The following is an 18,568-nucleotide window of genomic DNA, read 5'->3' on the forward strand; positions in this document are numbered from 1 at the left end:
AAGTATGCGAAATTGTCTATTTTCCTGTTTCATATTGATAATGCAAGGATGTAAGTCAAGGCTCATAAACACTGACAGACAACAAGACGACTTTTGCCTAGAGTTTTATTGTTTTTCTCTGTTATGTACTAATTATTAAAACACAGATGAGACTTGAAAGATTCAAATAAACATACTTTATAGTTAAAAAGTACAATTAAAACATTGAAGACGTATCTTTGGTTTTGTTAAAATATTTCAAGAATATATTCCTATGAAAGTTTAGCATGCACATGAAAATGACATAGACGGTTTTATTTTGTTTGTGTTATCCGTGCGCGAGTACTGCAACTACACGCGTTGTGAATCAATTGTACAGAAGAGGCTAAAGTTTGCGACTGTGAGGGCTGAGCTGCTGAAGTCAACACATGCAGAGATCAAAGGACTTGTATAAAACGATTAAATGAAATTAGAAATCATGCAAAACGATAGTCCAGTAAAGAAAATGTGGGATCCCCCACATTGGCCAGATGGAAACTCTGAGGTTGGTCAATGTACACTATCTAGTCCTCTGGTAGTTATTCACGAAGCTCACAGACCATTCATGAATGGCTTTCGGAGGAAGGCAATACTGTTATTGCATTCAATGTGGAATACGTATTCATCTATGTGGACGGTTCCCATGGAACGCGTGCCATATGAACATTGCGGGGGCTCTGAAAGCAAAGAACCTTTATGTGTGACGGGTACCGGTAAGTTATAAACAGGCAAAATATACATTTAGGTATGATTCACTCTTATTACGAACTTACGACTGCATGCAGTCACTTGACTTTAGAGTTGGTCAACATAAATTCATCTAAATAGCCGTGCAGTTCGGATTACGACTCAAGGAAACACTTCATAGTTAGCTGAATTCAAACCATCATATGAACGTTATTCAAAGGGTAACTAATACAAGATAGCCCAAGTACATGTACGTCATAGACATGCCTACACATCAGAGTAAAAAACTATTTTTCCTTATTAACCTTTTCAAAGCAACGATATTTTAACTATGCATCTGCAGCGACATATTTGATAAATAAAGCGCATGAATAAACGCAAGCGCAGTGGAAGATTCTAATATCTGATCCAAGACTGGTATCAATAATATAGCCAGAATTACATTTAATGATTTTCCAAGAACCACACAATATAATCAGATGGAATGTCTCTGAGTTCGTTGATATAACGTAATCTTTGGTCTGCGTATTTAATTTAATAAACTGCAGAAGGGAATGCTATAATGCGATGGATGCTAAAGGCTGGTATTAAAAGCGACTTCTGGTGTCACTGGCCATTTTATCGCTACGCTAGAAGATACCCCCCCCCCGAGAAATTCGTTTGAATCAGTGATACGACCACAAAATGGAGGTGAACGAAGTACAAGCAGAGGCGTGTCCAGCGGGGAGGGGGTGACAGTAAAGTTAGATATTGGACATTCCCATAGGTTTGTACAGGGCATGTCCAATGTCGAGAAAAATCAGACATTCGCTGTACAATCCTATGGGAAAGTCCAATGTCCAATATCAAACTAACTTTACTGTCATGCCGGGGGGGGGGACTTACCCTCCTGACAGACTTTTAAAAGTAAAATATTAATAGAACTATTTAATTTATCAAATATCAACTTACCTACCTGACGGATTTTTAAAAATAAAATATTAATAAAGATATGTAATTTATCAAATATTAGCACCAAAACTCTAAGAAAACAACACCATGAGATAAAAGCAGGGATGTCGGGACCGTGAGTAGACTTTCGATATTGTTTTCTCCGCCAACATCATGTTGAATGACCCAAAGGAGGATGTGCTTTTGAATTTGCCCCCCCCCCCACCCGACACCAACAGCCGGATACGCTGCTGAGTAGATGTTTAAACTGTCCGGACTTGCATACAGTTGGCAAATATAGAGGAAGGTTGAACTACATTTTGGCCGCTTCCCTCACAACCCTTACAAAGCTCTATAAGAAGCACAAAATGCTTTTCACTAATTTTCGTGAAGGAAATACGTCACAACCAGGAAACACAAATGTGTACTTTTGACCTAGGCCGTTTTCCAATACTCAACTTTGTCTCCGTCTCAGGCTTCATCCCCAAAATCAATCCCGAATTGTGGGCCTGAAGTTTTTAAATCAAATAGGATTACTGTAAGTTTTTGCTCTCTTGCATCTTATTTGATGTTTTGTGGCACTATTAGACTAATTAGTGCGCTTACAATTTCAAAGTCAGGTAGTAAAAAACAGTTGAAGCCTGAGACGGAGCCAAAGTTGAGTATTGGAAAACGGCCCTAATGCCTGCATAGGCCTGTTGTGCTATTTTCAGTACGCACGTGTCATGTGCAATAGGGCGTGTTGACCTGTGTTATTGTCAAATGAAGTCTATCTAAAAGTTCCTTGACAACAATATTGTTTTGCATTTACCCTTCCCATCGCCTTATTTGGACGACGGGTGACAAGAAAAGAATTATTGTTAAATTAAAGAACACTTCATCTGAAAGTGTTCGTTGACAATGATCCAAACGTGGACAATTCTTACAGGGGAGGTACCCTCTGGAAACGCGAATTCATTGGACGGAAAGAAAATGGTACGCCGTCGTCGCGGGTCCCTGTAACCTCTTTGTCGTGGTTAGTTTTGGTGAAGTATGGTTTACGTTTTAGCCAGAGAAGTGTGCTGCCATGTTTTAAATGATCAAAAAAATTTCGGAATTATTACTAGAAAATTTCCTTGAGTTGCAATTCAAACAAAGGCACACGTTTTGAAGTGCATTAATTTTTGTAAACGGTAAATTCCATACAAAATGTCGTTTTGACGGGATATTTTTGTGCTTCTTTGATTGTCAAAAGTAAAATAGTAATCACATAGACAGCTGCAAATTCAAAATCTAAATAATCTCTAGAAGTAAGTGTGAGTGAAGGAATAAGTAGACGACAATGGATTATCACCAAACAAAGAGGCTTGTGCTACCTCAGCTGAACCAGCAGTCTGAGAAGCAGCAGGGACCAACGAAGACGGCGCGTACCGTCAGGAGTCTGTCTCTTGTGAGTCGGAGCGATCGACTTTAAAGTCCCATCGCACCTGAAAGTTACCGTCTGTTCCGTCTTGGTTGCCGAGGGTGAAATTCTCTGTGGCAACAAAGTCGATCATCTCCGTGACATCATTAAAGCTGACGGATTTTCTCTTTTGGTTGAGGGGTCTGTTCATTAAGTCCAACTCGTAGTCTGTGGTCGAGGCTCCTTGCAAGATGTCTGGCATCCCACCAATGTGGACACCGCCCTCAATGAACCTAGGATGGTCTACAGACTCTTCGCCAGAGAATGATGTAGCGCGGGAAAGTTGCCTCGATCCTGTCTCGGTACTATCTCCCTCACTGCCGCTGAGGCTGATGTTCGCTAAATCTATCAGGACTCCAGCCCGGATTGACGTCAAACGCCGTGCGAAGCTATCCATTCGTTCTCGACTTTGTAATCCCATCTCAGTGTTTCCCATCAACTTGGCTGTGTGTCTGAACGACAAGAGAAAACGATATATAGTCGAGTTATTTTCATCTGACTGGACTTTAAAACTTAGTAAAATTTGAATTAGCTGGTGTTAACGTTCCTATAAGGCTAAGGCTTGCCTTAAACTCCATTGACTAGGGCGTTGGTCGAGCCCCACCTTAAGCTTTCAGGAAGCACCAAGCATTGACGAATTAAATCTTGTATTTTTACACAGTGACGTAACCAGTGTCAAGTGTCCGAGGGGCACCCGGGGTGCCCACATTTTTTTCAAGGGGCACCATAGGAAAAAAAACTGTGCACAGCTAACTTCAACGGAGATTTTAAGTGGGGGGGGGCGGCACAGGGGCACTGTATAAAGCAAGCGGACGTTACCTCCACTGTCTTTTCTTTCTCATGCGTCTTATCAGCCAGGAAGAGAAGATGATGATTAAGACGAAACAAACAGAACCTATGGATCCCCATACAGCAGCTACGATCACGTGAGAATTGTCCACTTCTGATGACAAATAAAGGAATCTTAAATATTATCAGAAAAATAGGGCTTTCTCAATTATTTTGAGCATGTCACCTAAATGCTCAGAGTATCCGCTGATATCATTGCGATCTCATTCTGAACAATACACTCCACAGTTGCTGCAGTCAACCTTAGTCCCTCAAGAATGAAGTTGTCATGAGCTCGATAATTTTTGTCCACTTGTAGCAGCGGTAGCGATTGTTTAAGAAAATCAGATCCTATGCGCCATTCTTACCATTTGGAGAAGGAGATACAGGTTCCTTTCGAACATCACATCGAACACCTTCATGGCTGCTGTCACACCTGTTGAAATCGGATAAAAAGGTAAATATGAAACACAGAGCTGTCAAGGTCAAGAGCCATATTATTGACAAATGGGAAGAGCCAGGAACATAGGGCTGGATAGCTCAGATAGTAGAGCACTGGTACTGTATCACAGAAGTCGCAGGTTCAAATTCCGCTCGAGCAAACTTGTTTGTTCATCTTTATAATCAAGATAAAGGACTGGACAAGAATGTTCAAAAAAGAAACCCCCAAAGCAAACAGGCACTCACTTGGAATATATTTCCGCCCACTTTATGTAATTGATGTAAGAGTTAAATCGGGTAATATGTCATTTCTATGGTACACTTAAATATAAATTTGTTTGCCCATTACGAGGCTGCAAGAGTGTATGGATCAGAGGGAAACCATTGTGGGCGTCACGACGATTTTTTGTTGGGGCAAAGCAATCATCTGCACCAACGGACAAACTGTTAACTACAGGTGGGGGTCAATCTCGAAAAATGTGCAAGTAAATTGGTAGTTTTCGTTATCTTGGTCATTTCTTTTGATTGTTTTCATTTTTCTTTATTATTTTCAGTTTCTCCCGCAGAGGGGAGGACCTTGCGACACCTATGCGAATCATATGTAAGGGGTCGTAGTGTCTATGAGCAGAAAGGCGTAGTTTGTTTTCTTTTAGTAAAGTGGGAATTTACATTAACATAAAACCCCAAAGGTGCCAAAATACTCTTTAAATAGCAAATCAAAAATTGGAAATAAGATTCACCCCCAAGGCCTGTGATAAATTAATTACACTGCATCGACCGTGCAAACAAGGTGACCTTCAACAATCCTTTTAACTATAACGTATTCGCATACCTGCAAGACACCAACTGCTTGTTTCCTGTGGGTTCTTGACAAATTCCACCATTGAGACAGTAGTTTTGATTTAGGCGACAGCTCGAGAAACAACTACTTTGATAGACGTAGCACACCATTGACACCGGGCAGGGGAGCAAGAAGCATGGGTCGACTTCAACAAAAGTGCCTAGGAGGGTGACAAGATCGGTCGTTCAATCATTTATAACAACGCAATATTCCCATCAACTAAACAGAATAAGTCAAATTATTTCCTGTTACTGTGCCACCACTAACAGTTTAAAGAAATCTGAGTCAAACTATGCCGTATGAAATTTACCATCAGATGTGACGGCAGATATGCCAGACACGGTGAAATTCCCTAGCCTTCCGTTATTTTGTACTTCATTATACATGACACTAAGCCAAGCTGACTTTGTAGACCAATCCAAGTCTCCTGTTGCTAGCATTTGTACCTCAGGGACTATGCTGCCTTGCCTGAAAGATCCAACAGGACATCAGTGATTAATAACTATAGTATAAAACTCTTTGCGATAGCACGACAGAAACACCGCTTTAGAGTTGACACCGTTAATACTTGTCCTAAACGGTGCAAAATTTATTTTTTTGAAAATACATGTGCATGTACGGACAGTGATGAAACTTCCCTTTTCTATTTTTGCTGATTTGTTATATTTTACATGTAACACAAATCAAAGTTGAATCAGAGAACACTCGGTAGTTGCAAATATTAGCAATTTATCCACTTACGTAATTCTCAGCACTTTTATGCAATCAATCGTCGTCACAGCCTCTCGTCTGTATAAATCTGAGATCTGAAAAGAAAATATTCACAGGGGTAACAGACAAAATTAGTTAGAATGCCACAAAAGGTTTTTAAGCTGAAACGAACGGGATTTGGCCTGAATTTCCTTTGAATAACGCTAGCTGCTTTTCCTACATCGCAGGACGTTTAACGTCAACCAACAAGTTGTGAGATGGTTTTTCTAGTTTCTCTTGTTACATAAATTATGGATTGTGTATGAGTTGACTCGAGTATCATCCCTAATGAGTAAGCTTTACAAGGTGCATCTTTCAATCAACGGCCCTCACAAGATGTGAAACTGGTATAGTTTTTAGAGAACTCAATTTCAACCGGCATGACCCCATCAACAGGTCTTTCTTGTTCAAGTCCATGAAATTGACACATCCCGCAATTACAAATTGGCTTACCTCTTTCTCAACCTGACCCGCTATTCTCATGAAAGATTCTGAGGTTGGATCTTTGAGATTGTCCGTGAAAGGAACTCCTTCAATCGACACTCTCAGTCGGATTTCGTTTGCCTTCTCTGTTTTGCAAATTACATAATATTTCAGTCAGGTAAGACGAGTTGTCGTGTTTGTATTGCAAATTAAACCCAGCACTGGAAAAATGGCAATTTTAAGCCAACATTGAGCACCAAGATTTGGCCTACTCTCTAAACTTTTGGCAAATTATCAAAATGTTGCGTGGGTAAAAAATAGGTTTTGCACTGTTGGGCAAATAAAAGCTCTCCGCATATCAGTTGAGAATCATTGCTGTTTTGTGATCTGTTTGCCCAACAGTCAAGAATTCACCTGGTACCCTGCAGTGCCCAAAATTTGCTCAAGGTTTTCACAGTGAAGTTGGAAACAAACGACTGGGAGTGTAAAACTGTGCATATGATTTGTTGTAAGAATCGATAAACGGAATGAATCAAAAAGAAAACTGGCACAAGCGGAGGTTGGGCATGTGACAAAAGGAACAACAAACCGGTAATCCATTATCACGTCCGACTTACCGGTGTAGGCCTACTTTGGGGATTTGTTAGAAGATACATCAACTATGTCAGGAGAGCAACAAGTACGTCATTACTGGATGGCAATGCTTTTTGAAAATCTTACCGTTGATGACATAAGGCGTAGACATCTCTGGCCTAACTGTTGCTTGCTCTGAACCGGCATTTGACGTGGAAATAGTTGGTGGGTGTGTTGGTTGTAGTGACATTGATCCACTCGTCGTCGAGAATACTGTCGTTGATTCAATTGTAGCCATCATCGGTTCACTTGTAGAGTCCCTTGTCATGACTATGCTTGTCGATAGCGATGTAAGTGCAGCCGGGGATTCTGTCTCCCCAATGGTATTAGTAGTCTCAGGCGAAGGAGTTGCTGATGTGTCGAATTCCCTCGTACTGTTTGTGAATTTTTGTGTGATTTCTTCCGTCGTTGTCAACGCATGCGTAGGTGATTTGTAAGGAGGAGCTGTTTCTGTTGAAGATTTTATTGTCTCTGTTGTGTTGACGGCGTCTGTAACGAAGTTGTCATCTGGTGGGCGGGGTGTTTTTCCTTGCGTGTTGGACAAAAGATCACTTAATGTTGTGGTCATTTCAAGCGCTGTTGTACTTACAGGTGAAGGAAAAGCTGTAGCTGTTGATGTATTTATTATGTCATTTGACGGTGTTGACACATTAGCATGAGATGTGGATACATCATATGACATTGAAACTGTATCCACAAGTAGCTCTGTGGATGCAAGCAACGGCCTAGTGGATGTATTATTATGTCTTCCACTGACTGTAGCATCTGGAAGTGATGTGGAAAGACCAAATGAAGTAGGTGTACTTTCATGTACTGCGGATGAATTTTCAGACGATGTCACTGAAAGCTCTGATGATAGGTTTGTTGGTTGGGTTGATAACTCCACTGCCAGCGTGGAAGACTCTGCTGACGAATTAACCGTATCTTCTGTTGTATTGGATACCGTGGTGCTTTCATGTTGCGAAGACATTGGTGTTTGAACAGTCAATGTACTCGTTTCAAACTCATTAAAAGCCTGCCTTGTTGTGGTAGTCTCCATTATAGAGTCGGTTGTGTGAAATTCACCTGGTTGCGTTGTGAAAAAATCGTTAACTGCTTCAGTTTCATTGGCTGATATAGAATCGGTGTGAGTAGTAGATCCACTAACGCTTGTTACGTTCAACATCAACTCTGCTGTGGAAAGAACTCTTGAACCAGAGCTTGTTGACGAACTGAAATCAATCGCTGATGGTGTGTTCGTGTCTATGGAGGTTGATTCGAAGATTGTTGCTGACGATGAGATGGTGCTAACTGTCCTGGCCAAAGCCGTAATGAGTGGAGTCGTCGAATGGGCGGCTTGTGCTGGTTGGGTTGGTGTATCTTCTAGGCTTGAAGTTGAACTTTCAGCGCCGTTGGTAATGCTGAGTGATGATGTACCCGTGGGAGACGCCATATTTCCTTCTGATGACGTTGTAGAATCTGCAATTTCTGCGTGTGTAAAGTTGTTACTACTGTGAGTGAGGTTTGACAGTGTAATGGAAGATAAATGAGTTGTCGCTTCTGACGCTGTTGTAGGATTTGCAGTAACGCTTGTAACACCTTGAGAACTCGTTCGATTTCTGCTTGTTTCTGTACTTGTCAACCTGGTCTCTTGATGGGGTTCACCCATGGTTGATCGACTGCTAACTGTTGTCGACTCATCGAACTTCGTGTCAGTGGATGATGTGGCTCTCAGAATTGTGCTTGAGTGAGCTTCAGGGGTGCTCCTGGGGTTAAGAGGCTGTTTAATGATGTTCACTATTGGTGATGTGATCCCCAACCAGTATTCGTTGACTGACTTCACAACGGTGGCTCTGGAAAAAAGCGGTAGAGGAACAGATACAAGTCTGCCATTGAACATATTAGGTTGTATTCAAAAATTGCTTCATCTTCACCTCAGTGGCATATCTAGTGGGGGGGTACTTGCTTCCTTCAAGACATATTTCTGACAACATTGAGAAATGGTACTTTCACCAAATGGGCTGTGTCTTTTATAAAGTTGAACAATTGTTGCGCCCCCCCCCTGCAGTCAAAACTTGGAGTCGCTCTTATCTGTTTCTCGGTCGAGGGAGCTATTTTCAAAGGGAAAAGTTGCAGGGCTGAGAGTGACCCTGTATATTTCTAAAAGTTTGGGATGACAGACTCAGTTAAAAACAACTTCTTACACGAAATGCACTGGCCCCTCGACATTCCAAGGTGCTGTCCACCTTGCTTGTAGTGTTCTCTTTTGCCCTCGGTCATTATGAGTGAGGGCGCTAGAGACTCGCCCATTGCAAGCCAAGGTCTTTATTCTGTTGTTGCTGTCACGGTAAGTGAATTGACCCACTGCGTCTGAGATTTCGTCATTGGCTCGTCGTGCCTGAAGTAAGAATCCACGGAAGGTAACCTCCGATTCCTCTCTGCTGGTGAGAGTGACTGTAAAGACGGACCATGACAAGCAAAATAGTATGTCTTGACATATTCCAATTATTTTGTCCTTCCCATAATGTCTGACCTTCGCAATTAAAACCGCAGAAGCAATTTACTTCCCGTTGTACGACTGGTTTCTTTAAGAGATAGTCCCATCTAATGCATCAGTTATCTGATCCCGGTCCCAAACCCTACATTAAAACTCAGATCCTAACCCCACGCTTGACCCAAAACCTAACTCAACTAACAAACCAAAATCAAAAATAAACCGAAAAAAATCACACTAGAAAAAACGAATTCATAACGACTCAGATACGTGCATACAAAGAAAACCTAAAAACCCTGATACTGCGAAAGACACTCTACGCTGTGTGTGACGTTCCTTCGGGGGTCATCACACAAAGTGTGCAGCACTACAATACGTAAAAAGCGGGAAAATTACATAGTCTGGTTCCCTGACCTGAGTATTCCTGAATACATAAAATCTCAGGGTACAGTCCACGAATGAAGTCAGCGGTTTCAGGGCTGCAGTCCACTAATTCATGCAATAATTTTGGCCCAGCTCATTAGCGTGAAAATGCCCTTGCAGTTTCTTTTGAAAAAAGCAGATTGTTTGGCTCCTGAAAATGATTAAATTGTTTTAATCTTTGCCAGGATCAACCCCCTGAGTCTTCGGGCAGAATGGCTAAAAAATACAGTCGGAAAATGATCCTAACTTCCCCCTAAAGTACAGGGATAACATTTGATAAATGGCTGCATGCAGACTTCTGAATTTTCCCTTTGGGGTGTCTTTGTGTTTGAATAATTAAAAATGTAATCGGTCCCCCCCAAGAAAAAGGAAAAGAAATTTAAAAGGTTAAGGACAAACAATAATAAATTTTTTTGAGAAACCCCAGGGATGTTGGATTGCATGTTATTGAACCCTGAACAATATGTTTTCAACGGGGGCTTGAATTAGTGGACTGCACCCTCAGCTAGAAGCCATTTTGTTTCATTGATTTCACTTCGGGATGTACTTTACATAATGAGCAATGGCACAAAATATACAAGAATTTTTGACATTAAGACACAAATTAACTGAACCGAATTGTCAGCTGGCCTCGTTGGATTGAGGCGTTGTCGGAAGGGGATTCAGGCGTTGTCGGTCACGTCGGTCTCTTTGCTTTGCCAAATTTACAGCACTGCATTTATCTTTGAATACAAAACGAGCCAACCAAGAGCTTCAGTTAGAACGTAAACTCAAGAATTCCATGATTCACCGCCGTCCATACGCGATTTTAAAGCATGTTATATTACATATTCATCCGCTGATCAGTAAATGCGGCCAAAAATGTCCCATCTTCCATGATATTAACCGAAGAATGACCACAGTGAGTTCGGAGTATCCCCCCTTCTTGTCACGTGACATGGGTAATATTGGACCTGGGAACCAGACTAAACTTTTATTTGTCCCAGTGGACCATGTGTCAAGTGGTTACAAAACTGAGTGTTTTGGTCATGTGATACAAATTTCTCAAGTTCAAAGCAAACTGAGTTCATGATTACTTCCACGAGTATATTAATATCCTAAAATAAAGTTATAATTTCCGGTATTGGTCCCAAGTTGACGCAGACGAGTCAAGGCCCACAATTTAAGTCGACAGTTAGTGCCAAGTCTATGAAAAACATTTCACCTAGTTCCTTACAAGTAAACGCACAACCTGACACCTTAAGCCCTCAAGTAGGGATAAGTGATGAACCTAATATGGCCAACTGCTTGATTGGAACCCCCATCATTATGACGGGAGTTACAGACTGTGTACAACTGCAGGCCACACATCCCTGGAGGCAACTGACAAAATGCCTATACATGTAGCGTCGCCATATGCAGCTCTAAATGCAGTTGGTTTTGCCTGCTGTAAATCATTTGTATTAAATGCCAGATTGTAATCTTCGCAATGATACAAAAGGGAGATTTACAATCGCTGAATTCATGAAGTCCACGGAACACAAAACACGCATTACTACTACTCAGTACAGGACTTCGCCGAGGTTCTTTGGATGAATGTAATTATTAGGTTTTTCTGCATAGGAAAACGGTCCCTCAACTTCCAATTGATAGAAGTGATGGAAAATGACTGGAAAAATTAATAAATCATGGTGGGACCATCGTGCGGCATCATGGGGGTCCTTTGATCCAAAATTTGACTTTTTAACGAAAATAGTGACAAAGTGCATCCCCGTATTCCGAGTATCCGTCTGTGCAATGTAGATCCAAATGGCTCTGCGGCGTGCATGCGCGGCAATACAACAACCTATATGCACTATTTCACACATTGTGCAATTATGGTATTCAGACATGCAGATACGTCACCTAGAATTTGAGTTTCACGGTCATTGCACAGAAATACAATAAAGGATGGGGTATCCTACAACAACAAAAGCTACTATTGTACATCAATTGTACCTCCACCCATAGTGGAGTCAAGCCCTAGTACTCGTTGGAAAATAGTATTCCTTTCCAACCTTCTCTTGGCATTTCCAGTGCACTTTTTGTTGCTTAAGTCTTTTTTAATGTAAGGACTAATCTAATTCTGACTTTCAAACGGAAAGTGCAGAATTCTAAACAATTTTTCTTCTTGCACTTGAAAATATGATATAAAACTTTGGGTACTTCGTGATTAAATTGTGAAGATTTTGAGGAATAGCGTAACATTTTCGGAGTCTTACTTACAATTCGCTAGGCATGTGAAGGGGAAAGACCTGGTGTATGCCAGCCAAATAAGAGACGTTTATTATTTCTTTGCAGTAAAGTATACATCTTATTAATTCCCCAGTTTATTGCATTGATTATTTGACTGTAGCTATAATTTTGATATCATCAAAGAACTTTTACCATTGACACCCCCTTGGAATATAACAAACTTGGCTTACCTGTTATTACACCCCCTGGCGCCACTATTGAGTCATCCACCACCAGCCTGTAAGGAGATGCAGTATCCATAGCAACCGTATCCCTGTGCCCTGGTGTCATATTCATACAAACTGTTGCTGGGGCGCCTGTCGGGAACCCAAGTCCAACACCCATCACCCCCAATAGAGGGATGAAAAGTCCCCAGAATGCCATCATAGGCAATCAGGTTGTGTCTTCAAGGGTTCGTCGATCATCCATACATCAGAAGAAGCCGATCCCTTTTCACCTTCCGTTTCCATGGTAATACTGCATTGACACTGACTGATAGCCAGTGTCATCAGGATCTTAATGCAGATCGGTGGCTGGGATGTCTCGCACTCTACCAAAACAATTCCAATACCCTTCCCCTTGATCAGACCTGTGATCCAGACGGCGTGAACTGAAAATTTCAAAATTCAAAAAGTTCAAATTGGACTCCAACCGAAAAGCTCTAACCTTGTTGGTAGCACCACAAACAGGATACACATGTACACCTTGATAGGATCATGGGTATTTAGATGAATGATGGAATATCAACAAAGTCACAGAATCGAAGTGACATTGTGTTACAGTTCAATATGCATGAAAAAAGGAGCAGAGCTACCCAGATGCTATACATAAATAACTGTTCTCAAACTATTATAAATGTCAGAATGTTGGTAATGTTAAAAGATTCAAGAGAACGAAACAATAGGATCTCCTGTTATACATATTTCTGTTCAATTCTATTGTTTCACGTCCAATTTTAATCACGACTATTTCACCTGTCCGACTGATTTTTACTTCCTAAAAGGTGGAAAATATACTTAAAGAGATTGATAACGATTTCTAAGAATTATCCCAACTGCTTTTTCCTTTCACATAAACAGAACGTTTTTTTCTTCTGCGTGATTATTCTGTGAGTACTTTCCCATTGCAATAGCTTGTTTAATTTATGACGTTGTAGCTGAGTGTAATTCGTAATGTACAGACAATAGAAGGGCATTCAGGCATTTTCCACACAACAACAAATATCAAGAATTGGCTTAATTAGGTCTTTTTGCTGAGCAGCAAACGACTCCCCCGATTTTGTATACTTGAAGATTTTCAGATAGTTAAACAGTTTCATATTTCAGTATGGAATAATAAATGCGAAATTCATTCTTCACAACAGCCTTTAGGAAACTACTGTCTGTCATATCACCGCCCAATGGCAAACCAAAGAATTCACAAAACTTGTTTCCTTACATGCGATTATATAACAACGTCTTTCTCGTGGTGTTCACGCGATACCATTTCGTACCATCAGTGTTTGCCAACGTTCACAAGACCAATACACTTATTTTCATCCAGCAACTAACGTAATGCATTACTTGTCCATGCGGCACAGATTTCACTTTATATATCTATTTAGAAGCCCGCCTCGAAAAGGATGTCGTAGCAGACCTGCGCAATATTTGATTGTCCTGAAAGTCAACAAATTTACCGTACTCAGGTATTGAATTCCTTTCCTCGATCGAGATTAACACTTGTTCTTTTTAAAACCTGTCTGCGTTTGTAACACTTAAAACTTTGATGGACAACCCAATTAAGACTCATTTTCAAACTTTGTTATTGAAGGGCCGTGACGCTTCCACAACTAGGATGCCGGTGAGACAAGTGCACCTTTACTTAGTGGGGACCGCATAGAAATAAGCTGTGATCTCCGAACCCATTGCTCAGCATGTTACTTCTATGGTCCACTTCTATTATGACACGTTGTCATTACTGTCACCATTGTGGTCCTCGTTGACATTATCATCGATACTGCTTGACACCATCACCACCACTGGCAACGCATGAGCACAACACCTTCATCACCAGCAGTTTAAACAACCACTAACAACATGCCACATGTACATGTAATGTTTATCTCTCTATACACACAGGTACATAACTATTAACAGCATATGAGAAAAATGTTTTGTTTTTATTTAAATTTTACAGATCTGGGTTTCTTCTCCATTTTAAACATGAAATAAGATAGGATTAAGAATAAGATTCTGTATTTAGAACCTATAGGCTGCATCCCTATACATGTGGTACTTTACAAGTACATACTTACTTCTTTCAGAACAGCAGTGAACAAACTTGAGCCAGTTATGCTAACGTCGTTATGTCACCAACGTTGAATAGCTGCATTTAAAGTACAGTTGGATAGGTCTTGACAACTGAAATGAGTCCACTTCGCCAGTGTCACCAGTGAAGAATGTATCAGTGTCAGTTCACAGTCACATTTTCGATAAAATTGGCTGTACAGTGCTGTACTGTGTAGGCTGTGATGGTTTCGAGTTTACTGAATGTGTCTCAGCATATGCATAAACAACAACAGTACATTTTCGGCGACTGACACACATGGGTGTGCCCACAGTTGAACCGTTCCGCTTCAGTGATCCTTAATAGTTAGGGCCGCGTGGCATGAATGAAACTCTTGCTGACGACGTTTTCTTCCTCTGTGGACTAACAAACACGAATGAGAAGGGAAACGAACGTCTAGCCATGAAACTAGGCCATAGCCCAGGGGCCCATCACTAGCTGCATTTTTTATGGATATCATTTTGTAACCTGAGGGGGCTAGCACAACGGGATATTAGAGAATGGAGGAAGCATGGATGAGACAGATGTGACCATGAAGAGGCAGGACGAACGGGAGTACTGGAGGTTTACATGAAGTGATCTGGGTGGCAACTTCCTTAAGGAATCGGCCAGTATTATGATTGAGACGGACACAATTTCCCCAATCAAGATTACTGAGATAAGTTTATATGCCCACGATGTTCACAGAATTACAAATGAGTCCGACGGACCAATTTTGCAGTTTTCTATTGACAACTGAAAACATTTTTGATGTTTGCCAAATACCCTGACTATTTCTGACGAAACGGGATACTGGTTATAGGTTGGTGGCAAAAGATCACCCGAGTTCTTTAATTGTCTTTACTGTGGTAATGTGTAAATGTACTTCTATATAAGTATGTTCATGTACTCGGGGGTACGGGTTCTCCAGGGATGCAGGCCAGTAAATAGGCCGAAAACTACTTGCACGGGCCAAATCACATTTTTTATGCACTCAAATTCTCTACGAAATAGAGCATTTTGTGGCCCATGAACGTGAAGATTAACAGGTTTAGGCGGGCAAAGAGAATACCATCTTCCGACTGAGTGAGATTTGGAAGAAATAGGTTCCTGGAAACTGTCTTTTTTTTTTTAGAAGTGTAGGCATCGATATTTCAAAATGGCGAGGGGCTTCACGAGTGCATTTAAGGGGTGACCTTCCGTGGAAATAAATATCTTCAAAAGTCATCAGTTAATGAATGGAAATTTGAAAAGATGGTGACAAATCATAAACTGGGCTTTAATTTGATGTGCGTCTTGAACGGCTTAGAAACTCGTGAGTATTTTCCTGATTTTTTGAAGTTCGGATATTTATCACTGTTGGCTATGGCAGTTTATTTACTAGCCTGCAACCTATATATCCAAGATGGCGACCTCTATTTTTAAGAGGGCGCCTTCCATGTCAGTGTGTCGGGGTGTCTGATGTGGCTCAGAATGATCTGCAAATGTATCATCGTGACTGTAATGGAGAATAAGTTCTCTTTTTTCTTTCCTGTCCGATTTTGCTGCTTTTGTCGGACTGTGATTCATGCAGTCAGTAAACAAGGATGCGATCGTGTACTGGACAGCTTTGTTTTTGACAGTACTGGCACTCACCCAAGCTGAGAAACCACTCAGAAGTATCTTTTCTCGTGCATGTGTAATGTTTTTAATGAGGAATCTCTTACATTTCTCTAAAAACGTATAATCGTTGATGAAATTTCCTTTTTTTCAATTAGGCGCCATAGTAACTTCAGCAAATTTCCCGTCCATGTTCAAGCCTGATGGAGGGGGAAACAACCACTGGCTTGCCTGAAAACTTTTTTGGCCAATTCAAACATTTTGACTGGTGGATGTAATGTGGTATTGCAAGATAGGAGAGCGATGGGCTGCTTGCCCAGATTTTGAAACTCAAAAGTCTGATTGGTCCAGCGTAGAGTCTGAGTTTCAAAACATGAGTTCTGTACTGCGTCCCCCGGTCAAGGGCAAACCCTGTGTGCGAATTTCTACCCTATAGTTGGCCAAACCTAACCCTTATCAACAGACATTAAAAGAAATTAACCCTAGTTTGCAGTCACAAACAATTATTCCAGCATGCAGCTGAGAAAGTTGGAAATTCACAGACGCAAGACTACATAGCCAAACTACACAGTTATACACTATCAGCCCTATACTCAAGGTCATAGGCCCATAACTGTTGGACAACCATTTCCAATTATTCACCTCCAACCGATTTTGGAACCTCTGTTCCCTCTGTTTTACACGTTTTCGGGGAAGTTGTTATTATTTTTAATATGCATTCTTACATATGTGTATTATTAGCACAAGAGCTATTACAATTTCTACTGTGTATACATTATACGCAAGTAGCAATAAACGAATACTAATAGTGCCGGGGACTGGGGGAGGCAAGGGGGGAAACGCCCCCATTTAGGAAGAACAAGAATAATTAAGAAAACCACGGAGGAAAAGAAAACAAAAAGACAAATTTGTTGGATGAAAATTACCGTTTTCTGTGAAAATGCATCGGAATGAATCTCCTGATGAGTCTTTGTTGAGCCCCCCCTTCCTAGCTGGCGACGCCCTTGGATAAGGTTGAACACTTTTCACTTATATCAGTACATGAAGTGTAACACTGGACACTCAAGAGGGAAAATTCGAAATCAATAATGTGTAAAAGGCATTAAGGCGAGAACCAGCGCGTGAACCAACTCGCGGTCGTACTCCATTCATTTGCACTACACTTTCTGGTTCACAGTGACGTCACACTTTGGTACTCTATCCGGTTCGTAAATGTAACGTGACTTCAGTTTAAACCACGCCCCCTGCACAGTGCACTGCACACGTGCACTGCATGCACATAGGGTTACATGCATTGATCGCCGTTTACATGGAACCGGAAGTTAACGCGCAACTTCTGCGATTGTCCAATGAGAGCCTGCAAATCGTTGCGCGTCCGCCTTTGTGACGAAGTCGTTCATAAAGGACTTAGTCACTACTGAGTGAACTGAATCTGCTTGCCGTGAAGAAGGTACTCGGTTACCGAAAGCTCGGCAATCACATATTTCAGAGCACTGATTTGATATTATATATTCTTGTCGGCCGGAGTAGGTCATTGTGAGCCAGAAAGTGCAGTGGCTGCGTTCGAATAGCTTCCCTGATTATACAAGTGTTACACGTAAGGGAAGCCTCGAAATGAGGCTAATTGAACGCTGCAGTGTATTCGCCAAGGCATTCTGGGAAAAAGGTCTCCAGTCCCCGCCACGTTCCATCATATCCAGCTCGAATGGTCCATTCGTGACGTCATTAAACTCGGGCAGCCTCCTGAGACCCGCTCGCCAGCCGGGGTAGTGGTGGCTGACACCAGGACAGGCACGAGGATCACGTGATGGATAAACGAACGCTCTCGTGTAAGTTTGACTTACACGTGTAAGCTAATCGAACGCACCCAGTGTAAACGAATGGAGTACGTGCGCGTGTTGGTTCGCGCGCTGGTTTTCGCTTTAATGCCCAGTCACACACATAGTACGGGCGGGGCGAAGTAAGAAAAAACAGTGTTAACCGGTTTGCTAAGGTACTGAATTTTCGGCCCCACTAGGCCTTCATTGGAGGTGTGGGGGCACTAGTGGTTTGAATGCAGGAAAGTCCACATTCAAACCGCCTGGCGTCAGTGTTCCTATCCGGAATATGATGCTCTGTTCTGTCTCCAAGCGCCGAGCGTCTGAGGTTGTCATGGTTAGAGCACACACGCACATGTCGTCACAGGTGTGTGGTGCCTTGGTGAGGTGGCACGCTATACAGGGTGCCCTAGGAGTTGACGACAGACGCTTCGCATGTGCTCGGTGAATCGGTCAGCTATCGGCCAAGAGCCGTTTCGTTTCATCAACAAAGTGGACACCGCATTGTTGGCAGGAGATACAGTACACGAAGTTGGCTGAAGTACACGTGAATCACCCTCTGGGGGTATCGATGAAACATCGGTGAAGCGATCGGTGCACCTTAGCAAATCGGTGAGCATTTTTTTCTTTCTTTGCTTTTCTTACATTACTATACTTATCATCAGTGCTCCGTAGTTTTCTTATAATTTGATTTTTACACACATAAT

General features: G+C 41.6%; 1 protein-coding gene and 1 long non-coding RNA gene across 4 annotated transcripts; one reads left to right on the top strand and one right to left on the bottom strand.

Moving 5' to 3' along the window:
• Window positions 1-89: 89 nt before the first annotated feature.
• LOC110985667 (uncharacterized) lies at window positions 90-18,451 on the bottom strand. 3 transcript variants are annotated; one of them, XM_087139647.1, is made up of 13 exons: window positions 18,042-18,451; window positions 16,971-17,105; window positions 14,435-14,829; window positions 12,333-12,751; window positions 9,176-9,425; window positions 7,080-8,824; window positions 6,390-6,505; window positions 5,928-5,992; window positions 5,497-5,654; window positions 5,178-5,346; window positions 4,273-4,340; window positions 3,896-4,019; window positions 90-3,528 (listed from the first exon to the last, which is right to left on the bottom strand). In XM_087139647.1, the coding sequence occupies exons 4-13, from the start codon at window positions 12,526-12,528 to the stop codon at window positions 3,048-3,050; spliced, it is 3,372 nt and encodes a 1,123-aa protein (XP_086995773.1). In that variant the 5' UTR covers window positions 12,529-12,751; window positions 14,435-14,829; window positions 16,971-17,105; window positions 18,042-18,451; the 3' UTR covers window positions 90-3,047. The 3 variants fall into 3 exon arrangements, with proteins under 3 accessions (XP_086995773.1, XP_022102545.2, XP_086995774.1); XM_022246853.2 differs by lacking the exon at window positions 18,042-18,451 and having other exon boundaries at window positions 16,971-17,532; XM_087139648.1 differs by lacking the exons at window positions 14,435-14,829; window positions 18,042-18,451 and having other exon boundaries at window positions 16,971-17,532.
• On the top strand, window positions 9,333-14,084 carry LOC147798347 (uncharacterized). The gene is made up of 3 exons (XR_015426099.1): window positions 9,333-9,455; window positions 13,745-13,825; window positions 13,951-14,084. It is a non-coding gene; the product is annotated as an uncharacterized LOC147798347 (long non-coding RNA).
• Window positions 18,452-18,568: the final 117 nt, after the last annotated feature.

The sequence above is a fragment of the Acanthaster planci genome, linkage group LG08 (assembly GCF_054643075.1).
Source record: "Acanthaster planci isolate LZ-2023a linkage group LG08, COTS_SCS, whole genome shotgun sequence".
NCBI classification, from domain to species: Eukaryota; Metazoa; Echinodermata; class Asteroidea; order Valvatida; family Acanthasteridae; genus Acanthaster; species Acanthaster planci.

Excerpts from the sequence above, each read along its gene's own strand:
- LOC110985667 (XM_087139647.1), bottom strand. The coding sequence starts at position 12,528 with ATGATGGCATTCTGGGGACTTTTCATCCCTCTATTGGGGGTGATGGGT. Across the intron at positions 5,655-5,927 it reads ATAAAAGTGCTGAGAATTAC|GCAAGGCAGCATAGTCCCTG; the intron begins GTAAGTGGATAA and ends TGGATCTTTCAG. Across the intron at positions 4,020-4,272 it reads TGTATCTCCTTCTCCAAATG|AAGTGGACAATTCTCACGTG; the intron begins GTAAGAATGGCG and ends ATTTGTCATCAG.